Source organism: Salvia splendens, chromosome 6, assembly GCF_004379255.2.
Source record: "Salvia splendens isolate huo1 chromosome 6, SspV2, whole genome shotgun sequence".
NCBI lineage: Eukaryota > Viridiplantae > Streptophyta > Magnoliopsida > Lamiales > Lamiaceae > Salvia > Salvia splendens.
In genome coordinates, this window is record NC_056037.1 from 37,660,480 (window position 1) to 37,683,990 (window position 23,511).

The 23,511-nt window shown below is 36.6% G+C and overlaps 5 protein-coding genes, 1 non-coding gene and 1 pseudogene across 12 annotated transcripts; 3 read left to right on the plus strand and 4 right to left on the minus strand.

The window, feature by feature from the left end:
* Positions 1 to 341: 341 nt before the first annotated feature.
* Positions 342 to 3,187, minus strand: LOC121809486 (60S ribosomal protein L9-2-like). 3 transcript variants are annotated; one of them, XM_042210136.1, is made up of 4 exons: positions 2,729 to 3,187; positions 1,931 to 2,053; positions 1,540 to 1,626; positions 342 to 706 (listed from the first exon to the last, which is right to left on the minus strand). In XM_042210136.1, exons 1-3 carry the CDS (start codon positions 3,101 to 3,103, stop codon positions 1,540 to 1,542), a joined length of 585 nt encoding a protein of 194 aa, XP_042066070.1. In that variant the 5' UTR covers positions 3,104 to 3,187; the 3' UTR covers positions 342 to 706. The 3 variants fall into 3 exon arrangements, with proteins under 3 accessions (XP_042066070.1, XP_042066069.1, XP_042066068.1); XM_042210135.1 differs by having other exon boundaries at positions 342 to 757; XM_042210134.1 differs by lacking the exon at positions 342 to 706 and having other exon boundaries at positions 1,254 to 1,626; positions 2,729 to 3,186.
* Positions 3,188 to 4,071: 884 nt separating this feature from the next.
* Positions 4,072 to 6,382, minus strand: LOC121809318 (40S ribosomal protein S4-1-like). Its single transcript, XM_042209881.1, has 5 exons — positions 6,288 to 6,382; positions 5,624 to 5,701; positions 5,361 to 5,541; positions 5,023 to 5,120; positions 4,072 to 4,698 (listed from the first exon to the last, which is right to left on the minus strand). Exons 1-5 carry the CDS (start codon positions 6,288 to 6,290, stop codon positions 4,267 to 4,269), a joined length of 792 nt encoding a protein of 263 aa, XP_042065815.1. The 5' UTR covers positions 6,291 to 6,382; the 3' UTR covers positions 4,072 to 4,266.
* A 1,231-nt stretch (positions 6,383 to 7,613) lies between these two features.
* Positions 7,614 to 10,885, plus strand: LOC121806428 (uncharacterized calcium-binding protein At1g02270-like). Of its 4 annotated transcripts, none has more exons than XM_042206467.1 (10): positions 7,614 to 8,074; positions 8,239 to 8,343; positions 8,410 to 8,515; positions 8,832 to 9,052; positions 9,137 to 9,213; positions 9,295 to 9,403; positions 9,477 to 9,602; positions 9,865 to 9,994; positions 10,088 to 10,195; positions 10,279 to 10,416. In XM_042206467.1, exons 1-9 carry the CDS (start codon positions 7,940 to 7,942, stop codon positions 10,177 to 10,179), a joined length of 1,101 nt encoding a protein of 366 aa, XP_042062401.1. In that variant the 5' UTR covers positions 7,614 to 7,939; the 3' UTR covers positions 10,180 to 10,195; positions 10,279 to 10,416. The 4 variants fall into 4 exon arrangements, with proteins under 4 accessions (XP_042062401.1, XP_042062402.1, XP_042062400.1 ...); XM_042206468.1 differs by having other exon boundaries at positions 10,282 to 10,411; XM_042206466.1 differs by having other exon boundaries at positions 7,615 to 8,074; positions 9,865 to 9,975; positions 10,282 to 10,885.
* Positions 10,886 to 11,533: 648 nt separating this feature from the next.
* TRNAM-CAU lies at positions 11,534 to 11,617 on the minus strand. Its single transcript is given in 2 exon segments — positions 11,534 to 11,569; positions 11,580 to 11,617. It is a non-coding gene; the product is annotated as a tRNA-Met (tRNA).
* A 2,325-nt stretch (positions 11,618 to 13,942) lies between these two features.
* On the plus strand, positions 13,943 to 16,851 carry LOC121809224 (annotated as a pseudogene).
* Positions 16,852 to 17,494: 643 nt separating this feature from the next.
* LOC121807703 (60S ribosomal export protein NMD3-like) lies at positions 17,495 to 20,163 on the minus strand. 2 transcript variants are annotated; one of them, XM_042207978.1, is made up of 3 exons: positions 20,021 to 20,163; positions 19,759 to 19,852; positions 17,495 to 19,230 (listed from the first exon to the last, which is right to left on the minus strand). In XM_042207978.1, the coding sequence occupies exon 3, from the start codon at positions 19,226 to 19,228 to the stop codon at positions 17,717 to 17,719; it is 1,512 nt and encodes a 503-aa protein (XP_042063912.1). In that variant the 5' UTR covers positions 19,229 to 19,230; positions 19,759 to 19,852; positions 20,021 to 20,163; the 3' UTR covers positions 17,495 to 17,716. The 2 variants fall into 2 exon arrangements, with proteins under 2 accessions (XP_042063912.1, XP_042063913.1); XM_042207979.1 differs by lacking the exon at positions 20,021 to 20,163 and having other exon boundaries at positions 19,759 to 19,867.
* Positions 20,164 to 20,557: 394 nt separating this feature from the next.
* LOC121807704 (D-ribulose kinase) lies at positions 20,558 to 22,979 on the plus strand. Its single transcript, XM_042207980.1, has 8 exons — positions 20,558 to 20,636; positions 20,851 to 21,071; positions 21,255 to 21,394; positions 21,466 to 21,718; positions 21,792 to 21,924; positions 22,034 to 22,122; positions 22,199 to 22,546; positions 22,616 to 22,979. Exons 1-8 carry the CDS (start codon positions 20,573 to 20,575, stop codon positions 22,814 to 22,816), a joined length of 1,449 nt encoding a protein of 482 aa, XP_042063914.1. The 5' UTR covers positions 20,558 to 20,572; the 3' UTR covers positions 22,817 to 22,979.
* Positions 22,980 to 23,511: the final 532 nt, after the last annotated feature.

The following is a 23,511-nucleotide window of genomic DNA, read 5'->3' on the forward strand; positions in this document are numbered from 1 at the left end:
TTTAATTATGTAATTTTTAATTTTTAGGATTTTAATTATGTCGTTTTTATTTTATTTGTCATTTGTAATATTATTTAGGTTTTTTTAATGACTTTTAGTATTATGGAAATATTTTTGTTTAATTGAATTTTAAATTAATTGTGCTCGTCCTTGCGGAAGGGCACAACTGTGGGTGTTGTACTCTTACCAGAGAGCAGGCAGAAAAAGTAGCCCGGGCTCACAACCTTGCCGCTGGCAAGAGCACGATTGTGGATACTCTAAACATAGGGTATAATCATAATCATATATGAGGATTTTTTTACCTTTTTATTACTTTTGGAAGACAAAGTCTTTCAAACCCCTTAAGGATATAAAGTTAATCATTTATTTATTATATTTATGGTAAATACATGTCATCATCAGTTTTGCTATTCATTCTATAAAGTGAATGAATTAAGTATAATTCAAAAGAACATTAATTGGGAAGGCATGGCTTATCTATGATCATATCAGAAAATTTGAACAATCAAATCTCCATGTGAAACAAAAACAAAAAAAAGAATGTCCTATTCTTGGATAGGTCAATCTTAATCCAACTTCAATATAGCATAAGCGAGCCATTCTCAAAGAAGCATTGAGCGCGCCGTGTCATGCACACACGGCGCTGCAGCAAGATTAGCACACGGACATTGCACGCACTCACATTTTCCGGGTTGAATTTCGCAATCTACTTGGATACGAAGCCACCAGACTCGAGAAGGTGAGCACCCAGACATTACTAATTTGGAATTTTAATCATTATACCAAGCCAAAACGAAACAAAGAAATTAAACATTCAGAACCATAACAAATTTAATTCATGTTTTAGATAATATTAATAATAGAGTTTTAACACCATAAAAAATTTCGATTGGAAAACTGAGGTGAAATTTTTCATTTTAAAATAAAAGAGTACCTATATTTCACATCACCAACCTTACCATATTTCAAAAAATATCTCTGATTTTAGCATATTTTAGAATGCATCCCCAACATTTAAGTTAGGAAAAAGGCAATACCACCCTTCTTTTGTTTTTTTTGCTAAACCAAGATTAAGTCAAGAGTTGTGCAGAACATTTTATGGAAAAAATAAAAAAATTGGGAACATTCTACGAAAAACAAAAGTTCAAGAAATTATATAGAATACACTGAAACTTAGAGACAACATAACCAAAACTCATTTAACATCAAAAAATTAACCGAACCCCGACAAAATAAAATTTCAAGATCAAACATTTCACCACCAAAAAAAGGATGTATAAAAGAGATAAGCATGGTCATTTTTCATCGAAGAAAAATGAAATTCTTTACAAATTCAAGGAAGTCGTTGAATATGTAAACGGAGAGTAACATTCTTACATCAAATGACCTGTGTTTCCATTAAGCAACTCTCGTGATAAAAAAAACTGTAAATACCACAAGCACCTATCTATTCATAATAAGCTCTATAATAATATTTGACTAAATTGAAAATTAGTCCAAAAAAGAGACTATCAAAAGAAAGCAAGGCAATCAACTTACTTATTCTTCAACAGCTATAGCCCCTTTTTCACTTACGTAGATACCATCAAGGAACTTCCGAATATCCTTGTTCTTCACATGGCATTTCTGTACAAGTAAAAAAAAGCATAAACTATGTATGCATTGGATGATACAACACATCCGGGTCTGAATTATATAGTCCACTAAAGAATTCAGCCCAGTGTTGCGCATAGCAATTAAAGAAAGGCATATGTACATAAGATGTTTATTTTTGAAAGTTGTTTTTCTAGTACACAGACACGTCAGTATGAAAATCAAAGTAGGACAAATAATGGGTGGTAAGCAAAGTGCATCCAAGAATAGTGTTCATTTATTATAGTGAAAAGATATATTCTCAATTTAACATCATTGGTAAACAATGTTGGAATACCTGGTTTATCAAAGCACATGATCTAGAAACGAGCTCGATGTCATTGCCCTCCAAAACAAGCTCATCCTTCACCTTCTCAGACCGCACAATGGAAACCCCTTCAAGCATATCAACCTTCCTCACCTGTGTTCAATTTGACAGGGACAAGTATGTGAGACATTAGTAGAACCAAGGACAGATCTAACTAAGAAAAGACATGCAATCTTTATCGAGAGATATATAACAAGCATGGACAGACGCAAATGAGGAGCTCAAGGGGCTTAGGTCAATACAAAAGTTATTTTTTTAAAATTTATTCAAATCCAAATTTTACGAAAATTGTTATGCAAAGGCCTCCAGCAATGGGTTAAGTCACAAAAAATATATTTTCAAATAAAATCTAAAGAGTACTCTAAAACATAGCATGTCCCCAGATATTGTTACCAATTTCATCTCAAATACTCTAGCATTTCAAATATCAATTGAAACATAAAAATTTCTTCGAATTCCACTTTAAATCGAAACTCGAAATTCAAAAGCACGGTATAGGATATGGCACAGCTGAAAATGAAGAACCGGATTTCTGAAATGCATCACAACTGTTTCCAAAATTTAGGAGAGCAATCACCATAGCTCAAACAATTAAGATTTATATAACCGCTGATGCAGCTACGAAGGGAGAACAATATTTCTAAAATTTAAAAGCGCAAAGTCAAACATCAACAAAATCATCAACACTATCAATACTTGTGGCAACATTTGAATATATAAAATCGAAAAATCCATAACATAAAAAAATAAACAGAAAACTTGTGCTACCTTCTTCTCGCCAAGGAAGTTGCGGATCTCAATGGCGGTGCCGCTGCCAGTGATGGAAGCGTTGATCGGAAAGTGAGCGTAAACGAAACGCATCTTGTAACGGTAGCCGCTGGTGACACCGTTGATCAAATTCTGGACGTGGCTAAGCGCGGTGCGAATGGAGGCGGTGGCTTTCCTGCTGCCGAACCAGGCATCGATCTTCAGCTTCTTCTTCCCGGTTTCCTGGTCAGTGACAAGCTGGAAATCCAGATTTAGATGCTTGAAGTTGCGGGAGAGTGTTCCCCTCGGGCCTTGGACCTCGATCACCTTGGCGTTCACCTTAATTTTGATGCCGTCGGGGATATCCATGGAGTCAGAGGATAGGATCGTCTTCATTTCTTCGTGTGTGGGTGTGTGTGAGCTCTGGGAAGATGAACAAAAACCCTAGCTATGGCGGATTTGATGTAAAGAACCCTAATTTGATTTAAATATGGTCGTTGCAAAATGGGCTGGTTTTCTAAATTGATTTCTATTTTAATTGGGCCTATCGCCGGCTATTTTTAACCATGCCCCTTACTTTATTTGGTTATAAATAATATTAAAAAAAGAGGTAGTAGTATGATAAAATAGGAGATTGGTGTGAGCCAATTTGTTACGGGTGAGTGTTTCTCGTCGTGGTTCAAATCTATGTGACATGGTGACTTTCTCTCTTCCGTTGACCGGTCGTTTCTTCAGACACATGTATGTTCTATTCAAACTTTGCAAGCATTTTGGAGTCCACATATTTTAGCTCAAGATTTGGATCAAATTGGAAGATATGCACAAGTTGTTAAGTTGCTCATTTTAAAGACCTATTTCAAAGTCAATTTGGAAAATCAGATTTTGTTTTAAGTTTGTAAGTTTAGCTATCTATGAACAAGATATTTATGAAACGTTCCACTTTTATTACCTATCTTTCTCTATCATCTATGATATTGATACAGTATATAATTGTGGAAGTAATAGTATATTTTGGACTAACGTCCAACCCTTAATTGTGTCATCCTTTCTCCATATATCACTAGATAGCTTAAAGACAAGTATTTGAGCCTTAAATTAATTTAGGCAAGTGATAACACTTACATTTTGAACTAATTTTGCATAATTCTTAAAGTACTATTGAAAATATTAAGATAAATACTGATAACAGTGACAATGATTAATCAATCATGTGTTTTGTCAAACATCAAAGTAAACACTTTCTATAGAAAAGAATCCTAGAATAAATAGTTTCAACCAGTGAGAAATTCAGGGATTGCAGAATAATTATTTTCAAGGATGAGTGTCACAACGCAAGACAATGAATAAAACTAAAAGTAATCATGTGAAAGAAATCAAATTTCATAAAGCAAATACCAAAATACAAGATTATCCAACATACGAAATGGGAAATATAGTAGCATAACTTTATCAAAATTGTCAAAATTTAAGGTTGGAAAACACATAAGTTTGCAACAAAAGATCCTATAATATAGCACAATGATCATCTCATCGTAAAACTTCCAAAACAATTTAAACAACTAAGCTGTAGCAGCCTGAGCCTGAAGCCTCTTCCTTGCCTCCTCAATAATGGTCAACTTAATACCTTTGCCCTTTGGAAGAGATATCCATGGCTTCGTACCCTTGCCAATTGTGAACACATTACCTGATCTGGTTGCAAACTCATGGCCGGTAGCATCCTGAATGTGAAGAGTCTCAAAGCTTCCCTTATGCTTCTCACGGTTCTTGATCACACCAACACGTCCTCTGTTCCTACCACCAGTCACCATGACAACATTGCCCACATCATACTTGATGAAATCGACAATCTTGTTACTCTCAAGGTCCAGCTTGATAGTGTCGTTGGCCTTGATGAGAGGGTCTGGGTAGCGAATGGTTCTTCCATCAAAAGTGTTGATGTAAGGAATGCCCTTCTTTCCAAACTGAACTGAACGAACCTTGCACATCTTGAACTGCATGACATAATAATTTGATGAGAACTACAATGGCAGCAAGCAAAACATTGATAATAGGTTTACAAAATTGCACATCTTGAACTGCATGACATAATAATTTGATGAGAACTACAATGGTAGCAAGCAAAACATTGATAACAGGTTTACAAAGATAGTAAAATTGGATTAAAAATAGCATAAAAGTGACTATCTTGTTCATAAACTATTGAACAAGAAACACAGTAAAAGTTTCAACTACAAAACAGTAACAACTAGCATGTACACATCGTGTCTATAGAAACTTAATTTTATTGAAAAACAAGAACGACTAAGCAGACATACCTTAGCCTCGTCATCACGAATAGAGTGAAGTCTGAAGCGACCCTTGGTGTCATAGAGAAGACGGAAATTCTCATTGGTCTTTGGAATAGACACAACATCTGTAATGAAAGAAGAGTCAAGTATGGTATCAAACTAGCTACACAAAAACTGGTAGCAAACTACTCCACAAGTAAAAGAAGAGTTCATGCAAGCTGTTTATCACATTAAACAAGTTGAAGTAAAAAGGATTTAATCAAGCATATAACATGACATTGGCAAAAATAACATAAAGAGTACCTAAATCACCCAACATAGTTTAGAAAACAAATGCTGATAGAGGTAAAGAGGGGAATGCATACCCATGAAACCAGCAGGATAAGTCTTGTCAGTCCTGACCTTTCCATCAACCTGAATGTGACGTTGCATCAAAATAGCAATAACCTCACGGTAAGTAAGAGCATACTTGAGCCTGTTCCTGAGGATCAGAATCAATGGGAGGCATTCCCTGGATTTGTGGGGTCCAGGTGATGGTTTGGGGGCCTGTAACAGATAGGTTGAGGGCGATTAATACAAACATTGACAACTATTGTCTCAATCACAAAAGAGGCTAGCAACTACTTACAAAAGCACCACCAAGCTTGTCAAGCATCCAATGACTGGGGGCATTGAGCCTCTTCAAGTGTTTCTTCAAACCTCTAGCCTGAAGTTCAACAAGGCATTAAAAACAGAAAATAAAACAAGCTTTGTGTGACAGGTTAGCAAGTTAATAGGCTAAAAATATGACCTGTAAATTTTACTTTGTATGACAAGTTAATAGCATAAACCAGCAAAACACGGACAATACCAATTTGAATTCCATATTTTTGTAGAAGGAAATTTAATTGACTACATCAATTTGGATCAGAAAAAGTGAGTCAAAATATTTAATTAATCCCAACCGTAATCAGTAAAACTAATCATAGGTATCGCACCAGAGTCGAGCAACTTTCAACACGATGCTATAATTGTAGCAACTGTTTCTCGATAAACGACCAGGATAAACGACCAATCACTTCCCTAATGCAGTTTCTATGTCACTGATTGTCGAAACATATAAAAATTACAACCCTAACAATAAAAAGCGAGCGAAAACCAAATCTGAGTATGAACCAGCTAGCGAATCCAGAAAAAAAAACATGAAAACTCCGAAACCGCCAATTCAGCAGGAAAACAAAATCCTTAGGCGTATGGAAGAATAATAGATCAAAAATATACATCAGTAACATGAAACGTAGACGGAAACTAACCATATTGGAGACGAATGTTAGCAACCACTGCTGCTCCTCTCTCTCACTCCTCACCCTCTCTCTCTCTCAGGTGAACTCAAGCTGCGGAGAAATTGTAAAACCCTAATAACAGGTTTATATACGAAATATTAGGTCAGTACTTGCATTTGCTCTCAAGTGGGCTGAAGTGCTACTCGGCCCAGAAAATATTACCGAGCCCATAAAAATTCATTTACTCCGCATATTTTAATAAAGAAATAATAAATAGGTATTTAAATCAAATTTGATAAAATTTAAATTGGTTTCATAAGAACAAAATATTAAATCAGAAAGTTATTTTTTCAATGTTTCATGATTCATTCTTGTCCAAAACGGAATAGTACTCAAACAATATTGATTTCGTAATCATATGCATATACATAGAGAGGAGTTCTTATCAAATAAGATACACAACTAAAATGAGAATTATGGACCAATATTATTTATTACATTTATTGATCTAATGATATAAAGCATGCCATGTAGGCATGTGTTTTTAATTAATTTAAATAAAAATCATGTGACTAGTCATTAAAGATAAGGTAGTTGCTATAAGAAAAATTATTATGGTGTATATTGATATTGTGCGTATCAATGTATTATAGATATGAGATTATGAGTTATATAGACTTTAATGATATATGCATATACTTATAATGATATTATAGGTCCATTTCAAAATAGTTGAGTTGTATTTATTTTAGACTGTCTTAAATAATATATACTTTTAGGTTGTCTCGAAAAATAATAATTTTATAAAAACTAATAACAGCAAAAAATGGCATTAGCTACAAATGATGTGTGGTTAAGGTACTTGAGCCCCAAATAATTTTTTATTATAGAGTTTTAAAATTTAGTCATATTTACAAAAATATGGAGTACATAAATTATGATGCAAAAGCCATATCAACCATCTAAACAACGTAAATTTATTATTTTTAGTGAAATTTGGAAAACTTATCTAGTTAGCTTGTATCAATTTTTTTTTAATATGCGTTCATTCATGTATTTTATATAAATGCCCTGCATAATCGTGATGGCCCGACACTTCGCCAATGAGTCATGTCCCCATGCAATGCGCGAGGGTGAGCGTTGCCGATCCTCTAAATAATATCTTCAGAATCGTATATGATTCAATACGTCCGAATTACATGGATTACTTAGCGAGCTCTAAGCCTCTAATTTTTACCAAAATAATATCATGAAAATATCTAAAATATATCATAATAATATCCAAAAAGGAAATATAGGATAGATTAAACAACACGCGATTCACACTGCGGAAAATTTGGCCACATGAATTTGCCAAGATTTTCGAGCACAATAATAATTATTTCAATGAACAATAAACACACACAACACACACACACAAAGCCACACACCACCACCATTCCCCTCCCTCCCTTCTCCTCTCTCTCTCTTTCTCTCATTCTCATTCAAATAAAGCCACCGCCATCGCCATCGCCATCATCCTGAGGAGCTCCAACATCTTCTCTGCATTCGTTGGTTGCATTCCCTCTCATCGCCACCTGCGAAGCAAACATCGTCATTCATTCCTCTCTCTCCTATGCATTATACATTATTCAGCTATTGTTTCATCGCAACTTCAATTTCTCACGTATACTTTGTTATTAATGGGGGGGAAGAACAATGACAGGGTTTCGAGAATTGGCAGTTACGCGATAGCTTCCTCGATCACGGATGCGACTTGTTTCTCCTGCACGACTTTCAACATCCTTGCTCCTATTTACAAACGACTTGATCATGAGGTATATGTTTTACTTGTTCGATATAGTTGATTCTTCCTCTGTTTTCTATTTTGAAATTATGCAATTTCATGCTGCTAGCTGCTGCTGTTGGTGGTGTGTGTTTCGGATTAATTTTCATTTCGTATTCTTCCTTGAAATAATGTTGGTTGCAATCCTGAGAGCAGGATCCTAAATGTCGAGAAAGCGACGTGAAGGAAATTTGGCAAAAGAGGAACAAAAGGATTTTGGATTGGTTGTTGTGTGAAAGATCTTCCATTATCTGCCTTCAGGTTTTGTTTTCCCTCTTTTTTCTGAAATAGTGCAAGTTTGATTAAGATCGGATTTCAAATGAGCAGGAATTTTGGGTTGGGAACGAGGAGCTTGTGAGCATATATGATAAGAGGCTTGGAGATGCTGGATATGACAGTTTCAAGCTCGCCAGGACGAATAATCGAGGCGATGGTATTCTATCATCCTTATTTGTGGGATTAGATGTTTCTTTACCTTGTCTATTGTTATTTTGATTTGGTAGATTATAAAATTTACCAATCTTTCATTTCTTATACATATTGATGTTGTGTTTGCTATCATATCATTGGGATCAGACTGAATGCTCTTCCTATAGAGGAAAATAGGTTCACTAATGTAACCTGCATTCTGATTTGTAGGACATGTAGGTTTAGTCTGTTATACAATGTTTCATGCTCTGGAGTTTCAATAATAAATAAACCAAGCTTGTTATCCCATCATGAAGTTTTTATTTCTTGAATTTGGAAAGGTCTTTTGATTGCTGTGCATAAGGACTACTTTAGGGTCATCAACCACAAAGAGTTGCTGTTTAATGATGTTGGTGACCGTGTGGCTCAGCTACTTCATGTCGAGCTAATTCCTCGCTTTTCTCAATTGCGAAGCAACTGCATACGCCAAGAAATTCTCATAGTGAACACTCATTTGTTGTTTCCACATGATTCGAGTTTGTGCTTGGAGCGGCTAAGGCAGGTATGTTGAAACTCCTTCTCATGATTAAACTGAAATCAGCCATTGGCATTACTGAATTGGTTTGTGCCATTATTTGTTTGAAAGATCTACAAAATATTGCAATATGTGGAGTCATACCAGAAAGACAAAAACCTCAACCCTTTACCAATCCTACTTTGCGGGTACGTGTTGCTTTATGTTTAAACGCCAAGTCCTATATGAGAGGAGAATAAAGTGTTTGGTGTATCTGTTTGATGTGTTAGTGACTTGAATGGGAGCAAGAGTGGACATATTTACAAGTTTCTAAGGTCTCAAGGATTCATTTCATCATATGATGCTGCCCATCTTTATACTGATGCAGATGCGCACAAGGTATTTACCATTTAGTTATTTGTTGCTACCACAACCAAATCCTGCTTCTGATGCCATTCTCATTTTCTTGCAGTGGGTGAGCCACCGTAATCACCGTGGAAACATATGTGGTGTGGATTTCATATGGCTCCTTAATCCTAATAGATATAGGAAATTACTTAGAACAAGCTGGGGTGAAGCATTGTCAGGATTGCTCAAGGTAAGCCAAGCAGAGTAAAATGTTCAAATTTCTTGTCTTCACCATAAATCTAGCTTGAATTTTTGATACATTGTTGTGTAGTTTAACTTTTTTAGATATGCAACTAGTGTTTATAATGTAAACACATTTGTGTTTTATTCGTCTTTCTTGTGTTTTATTCGGCATTTGAGTTGAAAATAGCAATAAATGGTGTTCTTTCCTCGCCACATCCATATCCTGCTCAATCCGTATAATGTTTGACAGGTTCATGTTTGTCTTTCAGTATCACCTGAAGCGAGCTTTATTCACAGAGGACAGTGCATTCGCGTTGCTAAAGGGGAATGGCCATGGCCACGGCATCTCATATTATGACTTCTGTGAAGCATTGCAGCAGGTAGGAGCATTTCTACTAGGTCAGCTAGCTTTCCTCATTTATGAAGTCCTTATGTTGCACGGCATGTCTCGGAAAACAGACAAAGTAACACATCTTCTTCTTGTACACCCAGCTGAATTTGGTCGGTCACTGCTACGGGCTCCACAAGGAAGAGATTCACGAGCTTTGGGAGCAAGCAGATATCGATGGAAATGGTGTTCTTGACTACGATGAATTCAAGGTACTACATAGACTGCTTTTAGTTTGTCTCCCGAGTAAGGCCATGTGTTTGTTTATTTACTCTGTGGTGCGGTTTCATTACAGCAGCGGATATGGAATGCATACTCGGGGCAAGGGGAGGAGGTGAACGAGGGGGTCCGGGGCGAATCCATATTTGGCACGGAGCAAACAATAGGATTCAGCATCAAGAACGCAGTCCTCTTCCCCACAGAGGTGGAGAAAGGGTTGTGGCCCGAGGATTACTCTCTCTCTGATCACGCCCGGCTGACAGTGGTGTTTTCGCCCGTGAGAATGCCACGCTCCCAACTGGCGACTTGACTTGAGGGGCAATGGATGGATATGCACCGGCACGCTATTTGAGACCACGGGCACCAACGATGATGGAGGGTGAAACTGTGATTTTACGGTGCCGCGGTGTATGAAGGAAGTGTGGTGGCGTTGGGAGGTTTTTGAGGGTTGATGGTATCTCGTTGAGTGGTGATTGATAGATAAAAAAGGCATGTACTCTAATTTTTGAGGGTGTGTGGTTTGAGTGGTGGAATTTTAGAGAGATTCAAGTGTAGTTCGTTGAATACATGAGTAGACTGATATTCTTTACAGTTATGTTTAGACCATCAAAATTCAAAGGGATTTGGTGTAAATACCAGACAAGTTTGATGAGTCTAAATTTGTATATTGTTGTGGCTATAAACTTGTTTGGTCATGCCCCCAACATATAATTTTGTTGCCTTTATCTTTTATGTGACTTTTGGTAACTCATATACAATTTTCTTTTGTTTATGTACAAAAACTACAAGGTGAAGGATTTTGCAGAAGATCTATTCATCTACCAAATGAAGAGTTTTCTTTTGCAAAATAGACAGGTTAAGTAGATTCAATAGTGACACACTAAACACTGACTGCTACACAAAATGACGTAGATGGTAAAAAAACCATATTCATCGAAATTTGACTCGGCACAAGTTTTAAAATTTTTGAAGAATAGTGAGTTGAAAAAGTTAGTGGAATAAATGTTCTACATTTATATATTAGTTTTATAATGGAATGTGAGTGTAAGGAGTTAATGGAAGTAAGGTCCATTTACCAAAATACTAAAGCAAAGTAGATAAAACTGAACCACGGACGGTCCAAAATGGCAAAACGGAACAACATTTTACAGACTAAGGGAGTATATTAAAACCATACAAATTGAAAAACCACACAAAATGAAGTGAATGGGTTAAAAACAAAAAATATTAAGGGTGAAGTCAATGGTTAAAAAACCATATTAAAAGCTGAAGTAAAAACCAATATTCAATACACGAAAATATAGTAAATGGGTTAAAAAAAAAATATAAAATGGGGTGAGAGAGGCTCGAACTCTCGACCTCAGGATTACTCGAAGCTATGAGACCTACGCGCTAGCCAACTGCGCCACCACCCCTTGGTGTTTCTTTTCAACTATTTCATGTAATTGTAAACTCAAGGTAAAACTCTAAATTATGTATCAATAATTTTCTTATTTAATAGTATGGTATTATGGACTTAATTAATTTAATATATTGTATTTTCATAGTCCCTCTATTCTCTGTTAAATAAGATGTTGTTTTTAGTAAAAAAGAGAATAAAGTATATTTAGAACAAAATATATAAATAAAGAGAGAATAAAATTAGATAAATTAAATATTGATTATTTTAAAAAATGACTCATTTAATTTGACACAACCAGAAAGAAATACTAGTCCGTACTAATTAATATGATACAGATGGGTACTATAGCCCATGTATAAAAGGACTAACAATAATGGGCCTAAAAAACTCATATACAAGATAATGTACCTTATCCAAGCCGAGATCTTTGTTTTGTTACATGTTAATGACATCTTACCATTCAAAAATCAGTCCTTTAATAAACTTATTTGTAAAAAGTTGACACAAAGGAATTCTATATTCATCCATAAAATATAATCTTATTTTTTTATTTTGATCTATCCACTAAAATTAGTATGGCAGTATCTTTACATGTATGACAAGTGCCTCTCTTGTGAGCTAGGTTCAATATTTCATTAGTGATATTTTATCTATTTTTTATCTCTCTCTATCTATCTATTTCTTCTTTTATCAATTTTGCATTAGAATTTACGCCACTTAATTTTATAAAGCTCTAAATATTGCCAAAACCAAATTAATTATGATGAGATAAGTCCAAAAAACTACTATTTGTCACTTTAATAAGTGAACGTGTAAGGCCATCCACTACGCTGTCTCTATACCGTCTCTTAAACCGTCCCTTAACTACTATTTGAGCACTATTTGAGGGCCCCACTGTCCTTTTTTCATCCATCCCTTAACTAAGGGACGGAACCTGCAACGCTCCGTCCCTTAACCGTCTCTATACCGTCCCTTAATTACTATTCATTCAATTTCATTTATAAATTTTTTTTCAACCCAATTCAATTTAAACAAACACACTTTATTAAAATTAAAACAACATTACAACTTAAAATTAAAAAAAAAACGAAGACTTAATTAAAATTCTAAAAAAATAAAAATGACATAATTTAATCTGCTCCGCCAAAGTTTTCCCAAATGTGTTCAATTAGATCCTCTTGGAGTTGGGTGTGGGCGCTAGAGTCGCGTGTCCTTCCGGGAGCGTCGTGGGGGTGGCGCGGCTTCCTCCGCCTCTCGTCGTCGATCTTCTTCGAGTGATTGTTCCATTAATTAACGCATTTGCTCAAAAGGATCCATTTGTTTGAGTTGATTGAAGATGGAAATTGGAGTGATAGAGAGGATTTGAGAGGAATAGATGTGTGTTTGTGTTTGAAATGAGTATGAAATAGGATTATTTATAGAGTAAATATATAAAAAAAATTAAAAAAACGAAAATAAAAATTTAACGGTAATATTACCGTTTGATTTTTTTATTAAAAGTCGAATTAAAAAAAAACGAATTAAAAAAAATGAATTATTGCGTCATCAGTGACGACGCCCACTCGCGGGCCAGCGAGTGGGCGTCACGCACGCATGGGGACGAGACACGTGTCGCTGGCGCGTGGCGGGACAGCGCGTCCCGTGTCTCGACGAGACGGGCGCGGGCTAGGGACGGGATGGTCGCTGCAACGCGTCCCGCGGAGGACCCGTCCTTCCGGGACGAGACGCGAGCCCGGCGCGGGACGCGTAGTGGATGGTCTAATGTTTTGGGCTAAAGAAAGACTCGGCCTACTTAATTTCTGAATATATACAGCATATCAGTTAATGGGTTGTTCTTAGCTGGCCATTTCCATTTATCCTTCCATTTCTTGCTACGTATTTAGTAAAATATTTTTTACAATATTTCCCTTTTATTTATACTTAGAGGCCTCATTTAGTAGCTGGGTTGAGATTTGTAATGCTTCTTAAATAATAGTAGTACTAAATAAATTATTTAGTTTTGGGTGATTAACTTATATGAATGAGTTATTTTAATTTTATGTTTAGTATATTAGTTTGTATTTAAGTTAAATTGTACTAGTTGTATAAAAATACTCCTACGCGTCATGTTTGGTTGACGGAAAGTAAAGTTGACAAGGAAAATGATTTCTCGAAAAATGAATCTCAGGAATATGATTCCTAGTAGCTTTACTTTCCAGTGTTTGAAAAATATCAATATTTTATATTTGATTTAAACATCAAACTAAAAATCTTGTACTTATTATTTATTTATTCATAAAAAAATAATAATACAAAATTTTTAATAAATCTTCAATTCAACATAGTACTAAATCTTCAAATGGCTGCCCGAATCCAGGCTAATAACCACCTCATGATAGACCGGATCCTCCGCCTCCTGGCCGCGGCCGGCATTATGGAGTGCGCCGACCGCCGCTATTTGTTGGGGGGCGTGTGTAAGTATTTCATCAAGAATGATGATGGTGTTTCCATGGCTCCTTTATTGCTCTTCAACTTAGACAAGGTCTTTGCTGAATCCTGGTATGTATCATAAACTCACTTGTTCAGATAAAAATATATGGTAGGTTTGAGTTTACATATATAGTTGGTTTGTTGGTAGGTATCATCTGAAAGATGCGATTGTTGAAGGAGGAATCGCATTTGAAAGAGCCCATGGAATGGGTGGATTCGAATATCCAAGATTTAATAAACTATTCAATCAAGCTATGTCAGGCAGGGCATTCCACTATGTTGGTACAAGAGATTCTTGAAAAATACAAAGGATTTGAGGGTGTGAAATCACTAGTGGATGTTGGAGGAGGAATTGGAGCTTCACTTAAGATGTTGGATGATTCGATTTGCCCCACGTTATCAACGAGGCTCCATCTCATCCGGGTAATTAGCTAATATAGTAGTAGTAGTAGTACTAGATTGGATATAATAAGATAGTTAGAATAGTGTAAGGATGGATGTTATTAAGTTAATTGGATATATTGATTAATAGTTAAGACATGATTTAACACATATACCCTTGTTACTAACATATTTATTTATAACAAATTGGCTATAAATATTTTGTAGGGATGGAGCATATTAGCTGGGATATGTTTGTTAGTCAGTGTGCCCAAATTGGCTATATAAGGCCATCCACAACGCTGTTCCTATACCGTTCCTATCTCGTTCCTTAAACCACTATTTGAGGGCCCCACTGTACTTTTTTACTCCATTCCTTAACTAAGGAACGAAACCTGCAACCCTCCGTTTCTTATCCGTTCCTTAACCGTTACTTAAATTACTATTCATTCAATTTCATTTTTTATTTTTATTTCCAATCCAATTCAATTAAAACAAACACACTTCATTAAAATTAAAATAACATTACAACATAAAATATAAATACAACTTAAAATTCAAAAAATAAAAAAAGACATAATTAAAATCCTAAAAAAAATGACATAATTTAAAATATAATTTTATAGAGACATCCTTAAATGTTTTATGTTTCACTTTCGATGTGAGACAAAATCATTCAAGGATGTCTCTATAAAAGAGAAACAACCAAGGATGATTTTATCCCACATCGAAAGTGGAACATAAAACATTCAAGGTTGTCTCTATAAAAGAAAAAAAATAAAAAAAAAATAAAAAGGTTGTCTCTATAAAAGAGAAATAACCAAGAATGAGTTTGTCCCACATCGAAAGAGAAACATAAAACATTCAAGGATGTCTCTATAAAAGAGAAACAACCAAAAATGATTTTATCCCACATCGAAAGTGGAACATAAAACATTCAAGGTTGTATCTATAAAAGAGAAACAACCAAGAATGAGTTTGTCCCACATCGAAAGTGAAACATAAAAACATTCAAGGTTGTATCTATAAAAGAGAAACCACAAAGAATGATTTTATCCCACATTGAAAGTGGAACATAAAACATTCAAGGTTGTATCTATAAAAGAGAAACAACCAAGAATGAGTTTGTCCCACATCGAAAGTGAAACATAAAACATTCAAGGATGTCTCTATAAAAGAGAAACAACCAAGAATGATTTTATCCCACATCGAAGGTGGAACATAAAACATTCAATGTTGTATCTATAAAAGAGAAACAACCAAGAATGAGTTGTCCCACATTGAAAGTGAAACATAAAAACATTCAAGGTTGTATCTATAAAAGAGAAACAACCAAGAATGAGTTTGTCCCACATCGAAAGTGAAACATAAAACATTCAAGGATGTCTCTATAAAAGAGAAACCACCAAGAATGATTTTATCCCACATCGAAAGTGAAACATAAAACATTCAAGGATGTCTCTATAAAATAGAAACAACCAAGAATGAGTTTGTCCCACATCGAAAGTGGAACATAAAACATTCAAGGTTGTATCTATAAAAGAGAAACAACCAAGAATGAGTTTGTCCCACATCGAAAGTGGAACATAAAACATTCAAGGTTGTCTCTATAAAAAAGAAACAACCAAGAATGGTTTCATAAATTCGCAAGTCCATCAAATATATATGGGATATTACGAATTTCTTGTATTCATTTATTTGTAAAAATTGTTTTTAATTATAAAAACAATTTTTATAAATAAAAGTATTTTTTTTAAAAATTCGATTTTTTTTAAAAAAAAATCGAATTATTGCGTCACCGTGACGACGCCCACTCGCGGGGCAGCGAGTGGGCGTCACGCACGTCGCGGGGAGAGCCACGTCGCCGAAGCGCGTGGCGGCACAGACCGTGCCGCGTCTCGTGCCGACGGCACCCGGGACGGCATGGGCACGGAACCGTGACGAAACGTAGCGCCGCAACGCGTTCTGCTACGGTTTCGTTCCGGAGGAACGAAACGCGGAACGCCCACGGCCCGCGTTGCGGGTGCCCTAACAAACTATTATCTTGATTTTATTCATTATGAATAGACTTGTTAAATGGGTCGGTCCAACTCAAATGGACAGCTCAGTGCAAATGATTGATTTCCCTTTTCTGGTTGTTCCCTACGAATGATTATTTTCCATTTTTAAATAAAAATAAAACATCTACTTTCTTCTACTTTACCCTCACTCTTTATCTCTCTTCTTAATTTTCTCCACACCTAACTCAGTTATCGTAAATAGTTACTTCTCTTTTCTTCTTGGCAGTGGATTTGCCATGATTGGAGCAATGAGCATTGCCTGAAACTATTCAAAAACTGCTACGAAGCCCTACCCGGTGACGGAAAACTGATAGTCGCAGACCGCATGATTGAATAATTTACAGTCTTTATGTTGTTTCTTCTAAATAATTCATCATATATACACCTGGTTTGGGTAAAGTTATAGCTTATTTTAATACGTGTTCACAATATAACATTCAAAGTTATATATGATATGATATGACAATCGTAAAATCATACTATAATAATATCACCGTCAATGAGTTATGAAGAAAACACAATCATTTAGTTGAAAAACATCAACAACACTAGACAGATGACTGCATCTTTTGCCATAGATAATTGATAAGAAAAACTTTAAGGTTAAAGCCAAGGGCAGACACAACTTATAAAGTCGAAGGGGCTTAAGCCCCTACCACACAAACTTTTTCCTTGTTTTCTATTCGCTTTTATCAAAATTGTTAAGTGGCTGAAATTATCGAAAAAATTGCTTTGAGAAAGGAAGAAAAAAAATTCAAAATGAAAAATAGAAAGTTAAAAAATATTCTTACATGCACTATTATTGATGTGATTCTTTATACCATATAACTATTTTTTAATATGTATATACATATTCGACTATATAAGAACTTAGTACTATCAATAAAGCTCGTTACAACATTTTTTTTTGCATCTGCCGCTGAGTTACAAGACGAACCAGAATTGAACCTCATAAGTGAAATAGCAGATCATACAAGAAATAATAATAAATCCTCACCCTTAAACACACTTTAGCATATAAATTCATAATTGAAATAAACTATGTTTCAATTTTCAAACTGTAAATTCTCTAACCGCAGAATTGAACAAAATTGTTGATTGCCTATAACAGCAGGATAAATGGTTAAATACAGTATAAACTTGCAAAAACATGTCAAAAAATAGAATACCTGAGGAGTCGAGCAGCGATTCCGAATTCCAACTCATTCCATCATTTCATCCTCCTCGGATTCCTCATCACCTAGATCAAGATCTGCAAGCAGCTCGTCCAATGGAACGGAAGGAACGTCCTCGTCATCAGCCACGGAAGCCATTGATGGCTCGTATTCTTTATCGCGGTACAGGGACAGATTGAATCTCAAATCAGGATTCTCCTCCAGATCTCTCAAGAACTGTTCGTACTCGGTGTTCATCTTCTCCTCGTGTTCCCTACCATTATCGACCTCCATGTTAAGAGACTTGAGCTTCCACGAACGAGACTTGCGCTGCCTCTCCCGTCGCGTCTCTTCATAGCTCTTTTTGATCAGTATCACGTCGGGGATCACACCTCTGTATTTGTCCAATTCGAAATCGTTACTATTGGCACTGTACAGGTCGTAACCGAGAGCGTAGTCCCCACATCTCAAGACATGCCCTAAATGTGTTCTCACGATGAAGTGGCGGTCGTTCCTCCCCAAATCCGATACGCGCACTACATGTGCATCGGCCAAAACACAATTCGACCCACCAACGTTCCGAACCTCCTCCATATCTATGATCACGTACTCTGTAAGCTCTCTGCTCGACAACAAGGCATTAAAAGATGATCTCCAATACTGCTCAGCGTCGAGGAAACACTGGCGAAGGGTCCGTGGATCTAATAGAGCTATGCTGTTCGTTACCTTAGTGCATATCACCAGCGGTCCGAGATTCCCCAAACTGACAGAGAGTTTAGGCGGAAGACATATCAGATCTTCGCGACAAATAGGACTGATTTCCACCGAGAAAGTGTACTTGTAATTGCATTGATCTGTGTGCGAGTCTTTCGACACGAGCTGCTTATCCGTACGGCTCCTAGTCGGTGCTACTTTACCAACAAACTCGACAAACTTGACACCATGGCTCCGCTTACCAAAGAAGAAATCAATACCCTGATCCATCTGCGTGATTCTGATGGCATCTTTCGCAGCGTCGTGCTTAAGGATAAGCTGCTCCAGGTAGAAAAACGTGCGCCTGTGCGAAACATGCTGTCGCAGCTGCACAGAAGCAACCCACTGATCGGGATTAGCCTGCACCCTCGCACAAGACTCACACAGCTGATCTTGCACAACATACTCCACGGTGTAAGCTTGCTCGAGTATTGCTCCGTGAAGAACCTCTTTCTGGACTCTCAACTTGATCTTGATCCTCTTGGAATGAGGCTCTGTCCAAACGAACTCCGCGTGCACCATCCGAACAGTGTTCAGATTCTTCAGCCTCTTGACACAGAAGGTCAGCAGCTCCTTCGACTCGAGCTCTGCCTTTATCCAGGTCCTCGGAGGCTGCATAAAGGAGTTACAGCCGGGGCAGAAAACGATGATAACGTGCTTCTGAAGGCCTTCCGTTATGTCGATCTCAGAGCGCAGGCAGTTGGCGCACATATTCGCAGCGTTCGGATGCATCAAAATGCCGCATCGGCAGCATAAAACGCTGCCGATGGTCTGTGGCACAGTAAACATACCTGCTACTTGTGCCATAGCTACACAAACGATGCACAAGATGAGCAAATTAACAGATCATCAATCATGCCATCATACAAATTAAATATCACCCAAAAACAATCATCCATAACCTAAGAATCGCAAATATAGCATCATAAACTTGAAATTGGGGATCGTTTATTACTACTCCTCTATAAAGCATTACAGCTAATTGCGAGTGAAATTGATTATGAATCATGCCATCATACAAAATGAATTTCAGCAATTAACCTAATGATCGCAAATATAGCATGTGAAGCATCATAAACTTGAAACTGGGGATCGTAAAAACAAGATAGTATTAGTTTATTACTACTCAGAAAGCATTATAGCTAATTGTCAGTGAAATTGATTATGTTCTCATATGCTTCATAAAATTAACAGAAGCTCTGCCTTTAATCCGAAAATAACAAGTAAAATCTACATAATTTGTCAACGAAAATCTATAGTAACTCACCATCATACGAAACAATTTTAACAAATAACGAAGCAAGAATAAAGAAACAATCACAATTGAGAGAGAATACCTGTGCCGAAGCAAACAGAGAGGCAGAGTGTGTTTAGCTTAAAAGGGCTCTGTTTTTTAATACTCCATTAGGGTTGGGCTGGGATCACAGCTCACTGCTTTTTCATGATTTAAATTTAGCAAGATTCGATTCAAATATATCAAAATATTAGTAGTACTATTTGAGTTTGAGACGGAATTGGGTTTGGGCCAACCTATTTAACTCATCAAAACCTAATAGGTTAGCCCGTTTGGTATTCGAATTGCAAAACTACAGTTCTAACCTGTTAATTTTGCCGGGTTATTCAAACCAATCCAAGGATTTTGGGTTCGATTGGATGTTGTACCCCTCCCTGCACTCGTTGCGATGCTCGTCTTCAGGCCCCCATAGCTGAGGGGGACGCTTGCCGCACTTTCTCCCGGCATTGGGGCTCCCCCTCTTCTCTCCGCTATGGATGCTCTAATTAATTGTATAGTAGTATCATACTATCATTGTAAGTTAGTTATTAATTTTAGTGAGGAACTATAAAATAATTATTTTCGTAATAAGTAAACTTTTTTATTTCATCGCTTGAAAAAGGCTAAATTATCTATAATTTTTGGCAGTGTTTTAAAAATCGAACTTGTTGGCTAGGCTGCACACCGGTGATAAGTTTGATCTGGTTCACACCATATAATATTTAAAATTCAATTTTTTTTTAATATTTTTGAGAAAGTTTGACCTATCAGAGTAGATAATTTTCTTTTATTTTCATAAGAAATGTTAATTTAACTATCTGGCTATGTATATATATAGTCCATAAAGAGAGGAATTCTCATTATCCATAGCTGGAGAAATGGTGGCCTCACTTTACAGTTGCTCTTGCACATGCTCCTTGCTTCTTCACCAAAAATTTCCTAGTAATTTATCTCAAACTATTTTATATTCTCTGCTGCTTTTTATCATTATTGTAGCTTTGTTGAGGCGTTTCATATATGAATGAATCTACTCTATAATCTTATATACTCCATATGATTACATATGTAGAAAATCATGATTTAATGACTGAAGAGGAGGAGTTGAATTAAGTTATTGATATCTAAATTATAGTACTAATTTGATGTATATAAACAGGTAAGAGCTATAATGCAAGGAAATCATTTTCAATAAATAATAATAGTAAATCAGAAGCAAGCAAGCTTATTATGAGAAGTGTGAACATGGATGTTGACGTTGAAGTTGGGGAAAAGCTGTATCTCGGAATGGACTTCGGCACATCTGGTGCTCGGTATGCTCTGATCAACAAGGAAGGCGAGATACATGCCGAGGGGAAGAGAGAGTACCCCTTGTCTATGGTACATTCTCATTCTTTTTGGGCTTACTTTCCGTTTATAGTAAAAAGTGAAATGTATAGTATTTTAATGACACAACTATTGTTGTACTTGATTATTACTACTTTACTAGTATTTGATAGATTAGTTGTGTCATGTTTTTGGTAAAGATGAGTTTGCAAGTGATTGTTTGTGTTTTCTAGAAAGAGTGAGGAAAGAGTAGATTGGGTGAAATCATGGAGAGCAACACTATACAGTCTGTTGGAGGATATCCCAGTTAGCCTTCGGCCATTTGTTGCTTCGATTTCAATTGATGGCACTTCTGCAACGACGATGATTGTTGATAGGTTGGATAAAAAGCTCTTATATTGCGTCCAATATGGGCAAAAAATGCATCTTATATATTTGTTTGATTCAGAGAAACAGGTGAATCGTTGTGTAGACCGCTCCTGTACAACGAGAGTTGTCCAGAAGCTTTGGCGACTGTGAAGGAAGTGGCTCCTCTGAATCACACGGTTTGCTCTGGCTCTTCCACGCTGTGCAAGCTCGTCTCATGGTGGCATGCTGCTGAGACGCGTCCAAGTTCTGCAGTGCTGGTGCACCAAGCGGACTGGTTGTTGTCGCTTCTCCACGGAACGATTGGAGTCTCTGATTACAACAATGCTTTGAAAGTAGTACTCATATTTCTTGCTTTTTCTATACAACATGTGAAGATTTTGTGAAAAAGATTATCTTGTTTGGCAGGTTGGTTATGATCCTGAAGTCGAGTCGTATCCTCGTTGGTTGCTGGCTCAGCCGTATTCTAGCGTTCTGCCTCTTGTACAAGCTCCCGGAACCACAATTGGCTATATGAAAGAGAATATCAGAACATGTTATGGTATACTATAATATCTCACTCCATCAAGATATATATAACTTATAAGCCAAATCCATGCAAATCTAGCTAGGTTTTTAAGGGCATTCATTAATTTTGTTGTTGTTGTTAGGTTTCGGAAAGGATTGTGTAATCTGCACAGGGACGACGGATAGTATCGCGGCCTTCCTTGCAGCACGTGCCGATCGACCTGGAAAAGCTGTAAGATGCAAACACATGATGGATGGATTCATTGTTTGAAACTAATCTATGAATTAGAAAATTTTCATGTGGTCAGGTCACATCTTTGGGTTCGACTCTCGCAATCAAACTACTAAGCACTACGCGAGTGGAAGATGCGCGTTTTGGGGTATATAGCCATAGGCTTGACGATAAATGGCTAGTTGGAGGAGCTTCAAACACGGGAGGAGCTGTTCTAAGGAAAATTTTCACAGACGAACAACTACGAGAGCTAAGCAAGAGGATAAATCCCGCACAAGCCTCTCCTTTGGACTATTATCCCCTCGTAGATATCGGGGAGAGGTTTCCTAGTGCTGACCCGAATATGGAGCCGAGGTTGCAACCTCGCCCAGAAAATGATGCCGACTACCTACACGGTATACTGGAGTCCATAGCGCGCATTGAGGTAGTCAATAAATTTATAATCAACTCCTCCATTTCACATTAGTAGTTATATCCTTGCATGTTATTCTAGGCAAAGGGTTACACCTTGTTGAAGGAATTGGGAGCCACTCCTGCTGATGAGGTCTTCACTGCGGGCGGTGGTTCGAGAAACCAGAAATGGATCGCTATCCGACAGCGCGTTTTGGGCCTGCCTGTGAGTCAGGCACTGCACACGGAAGCTGCTTATGGAGCTGCATTGCTAGCCATCAAGGGTGCTGCTGCCCACCTATAATTACATGCTTATTTATCTATACATATATAAACCACAGTATTTTGGCCCCCAAACTTAACCAAATTTTGTCCGATATCAAAGTCTCATACTACAACTTCAAATGATTATGTAATTATAAGAAGGCATGTTCTTTATGGTCAATTATTTAAGAAATTATTAATCATGGATTATCATACTACTACTAATTAGGTCAAAAATGACTTAATTATATTTGACCCGTTAGTTTTGAGACGGCATCGTAAAAAAAGGACCATTTTCGGACCGTTTTCGTTGTTCGGGAATCAAAAATCTAGTAGAAGATAACGTTCTGAACCAAAACGTAAAATGGTCATACGTTTATAACCAAGAATAGACTTTATTCTTCTGAAAATAACTCCAAAACTCAGCCTTTTATATTAGTATAAACAAATTTTCTCGTTTTCTTCGTTCCATCTCATTATTTCTTAATATAAATTATTGTTCACCAAGAATAGACTTTGTTCTTCTGAAAATAACTCCAAAACTCAGCCTTTTATATTAGTATAAACAAATTTTCTCGTTTTCTTCGTTCCATCTTATTATTTCTTAATATAAATTATTGTTCAACAAATAAATTATTCAATTTAGTAGGATTATCATCTTATGTCAATTCACTACCACCAATGTAATGTAACACACGTGGTTGACATTCGATATTATCATGTAATTAAGTAAAT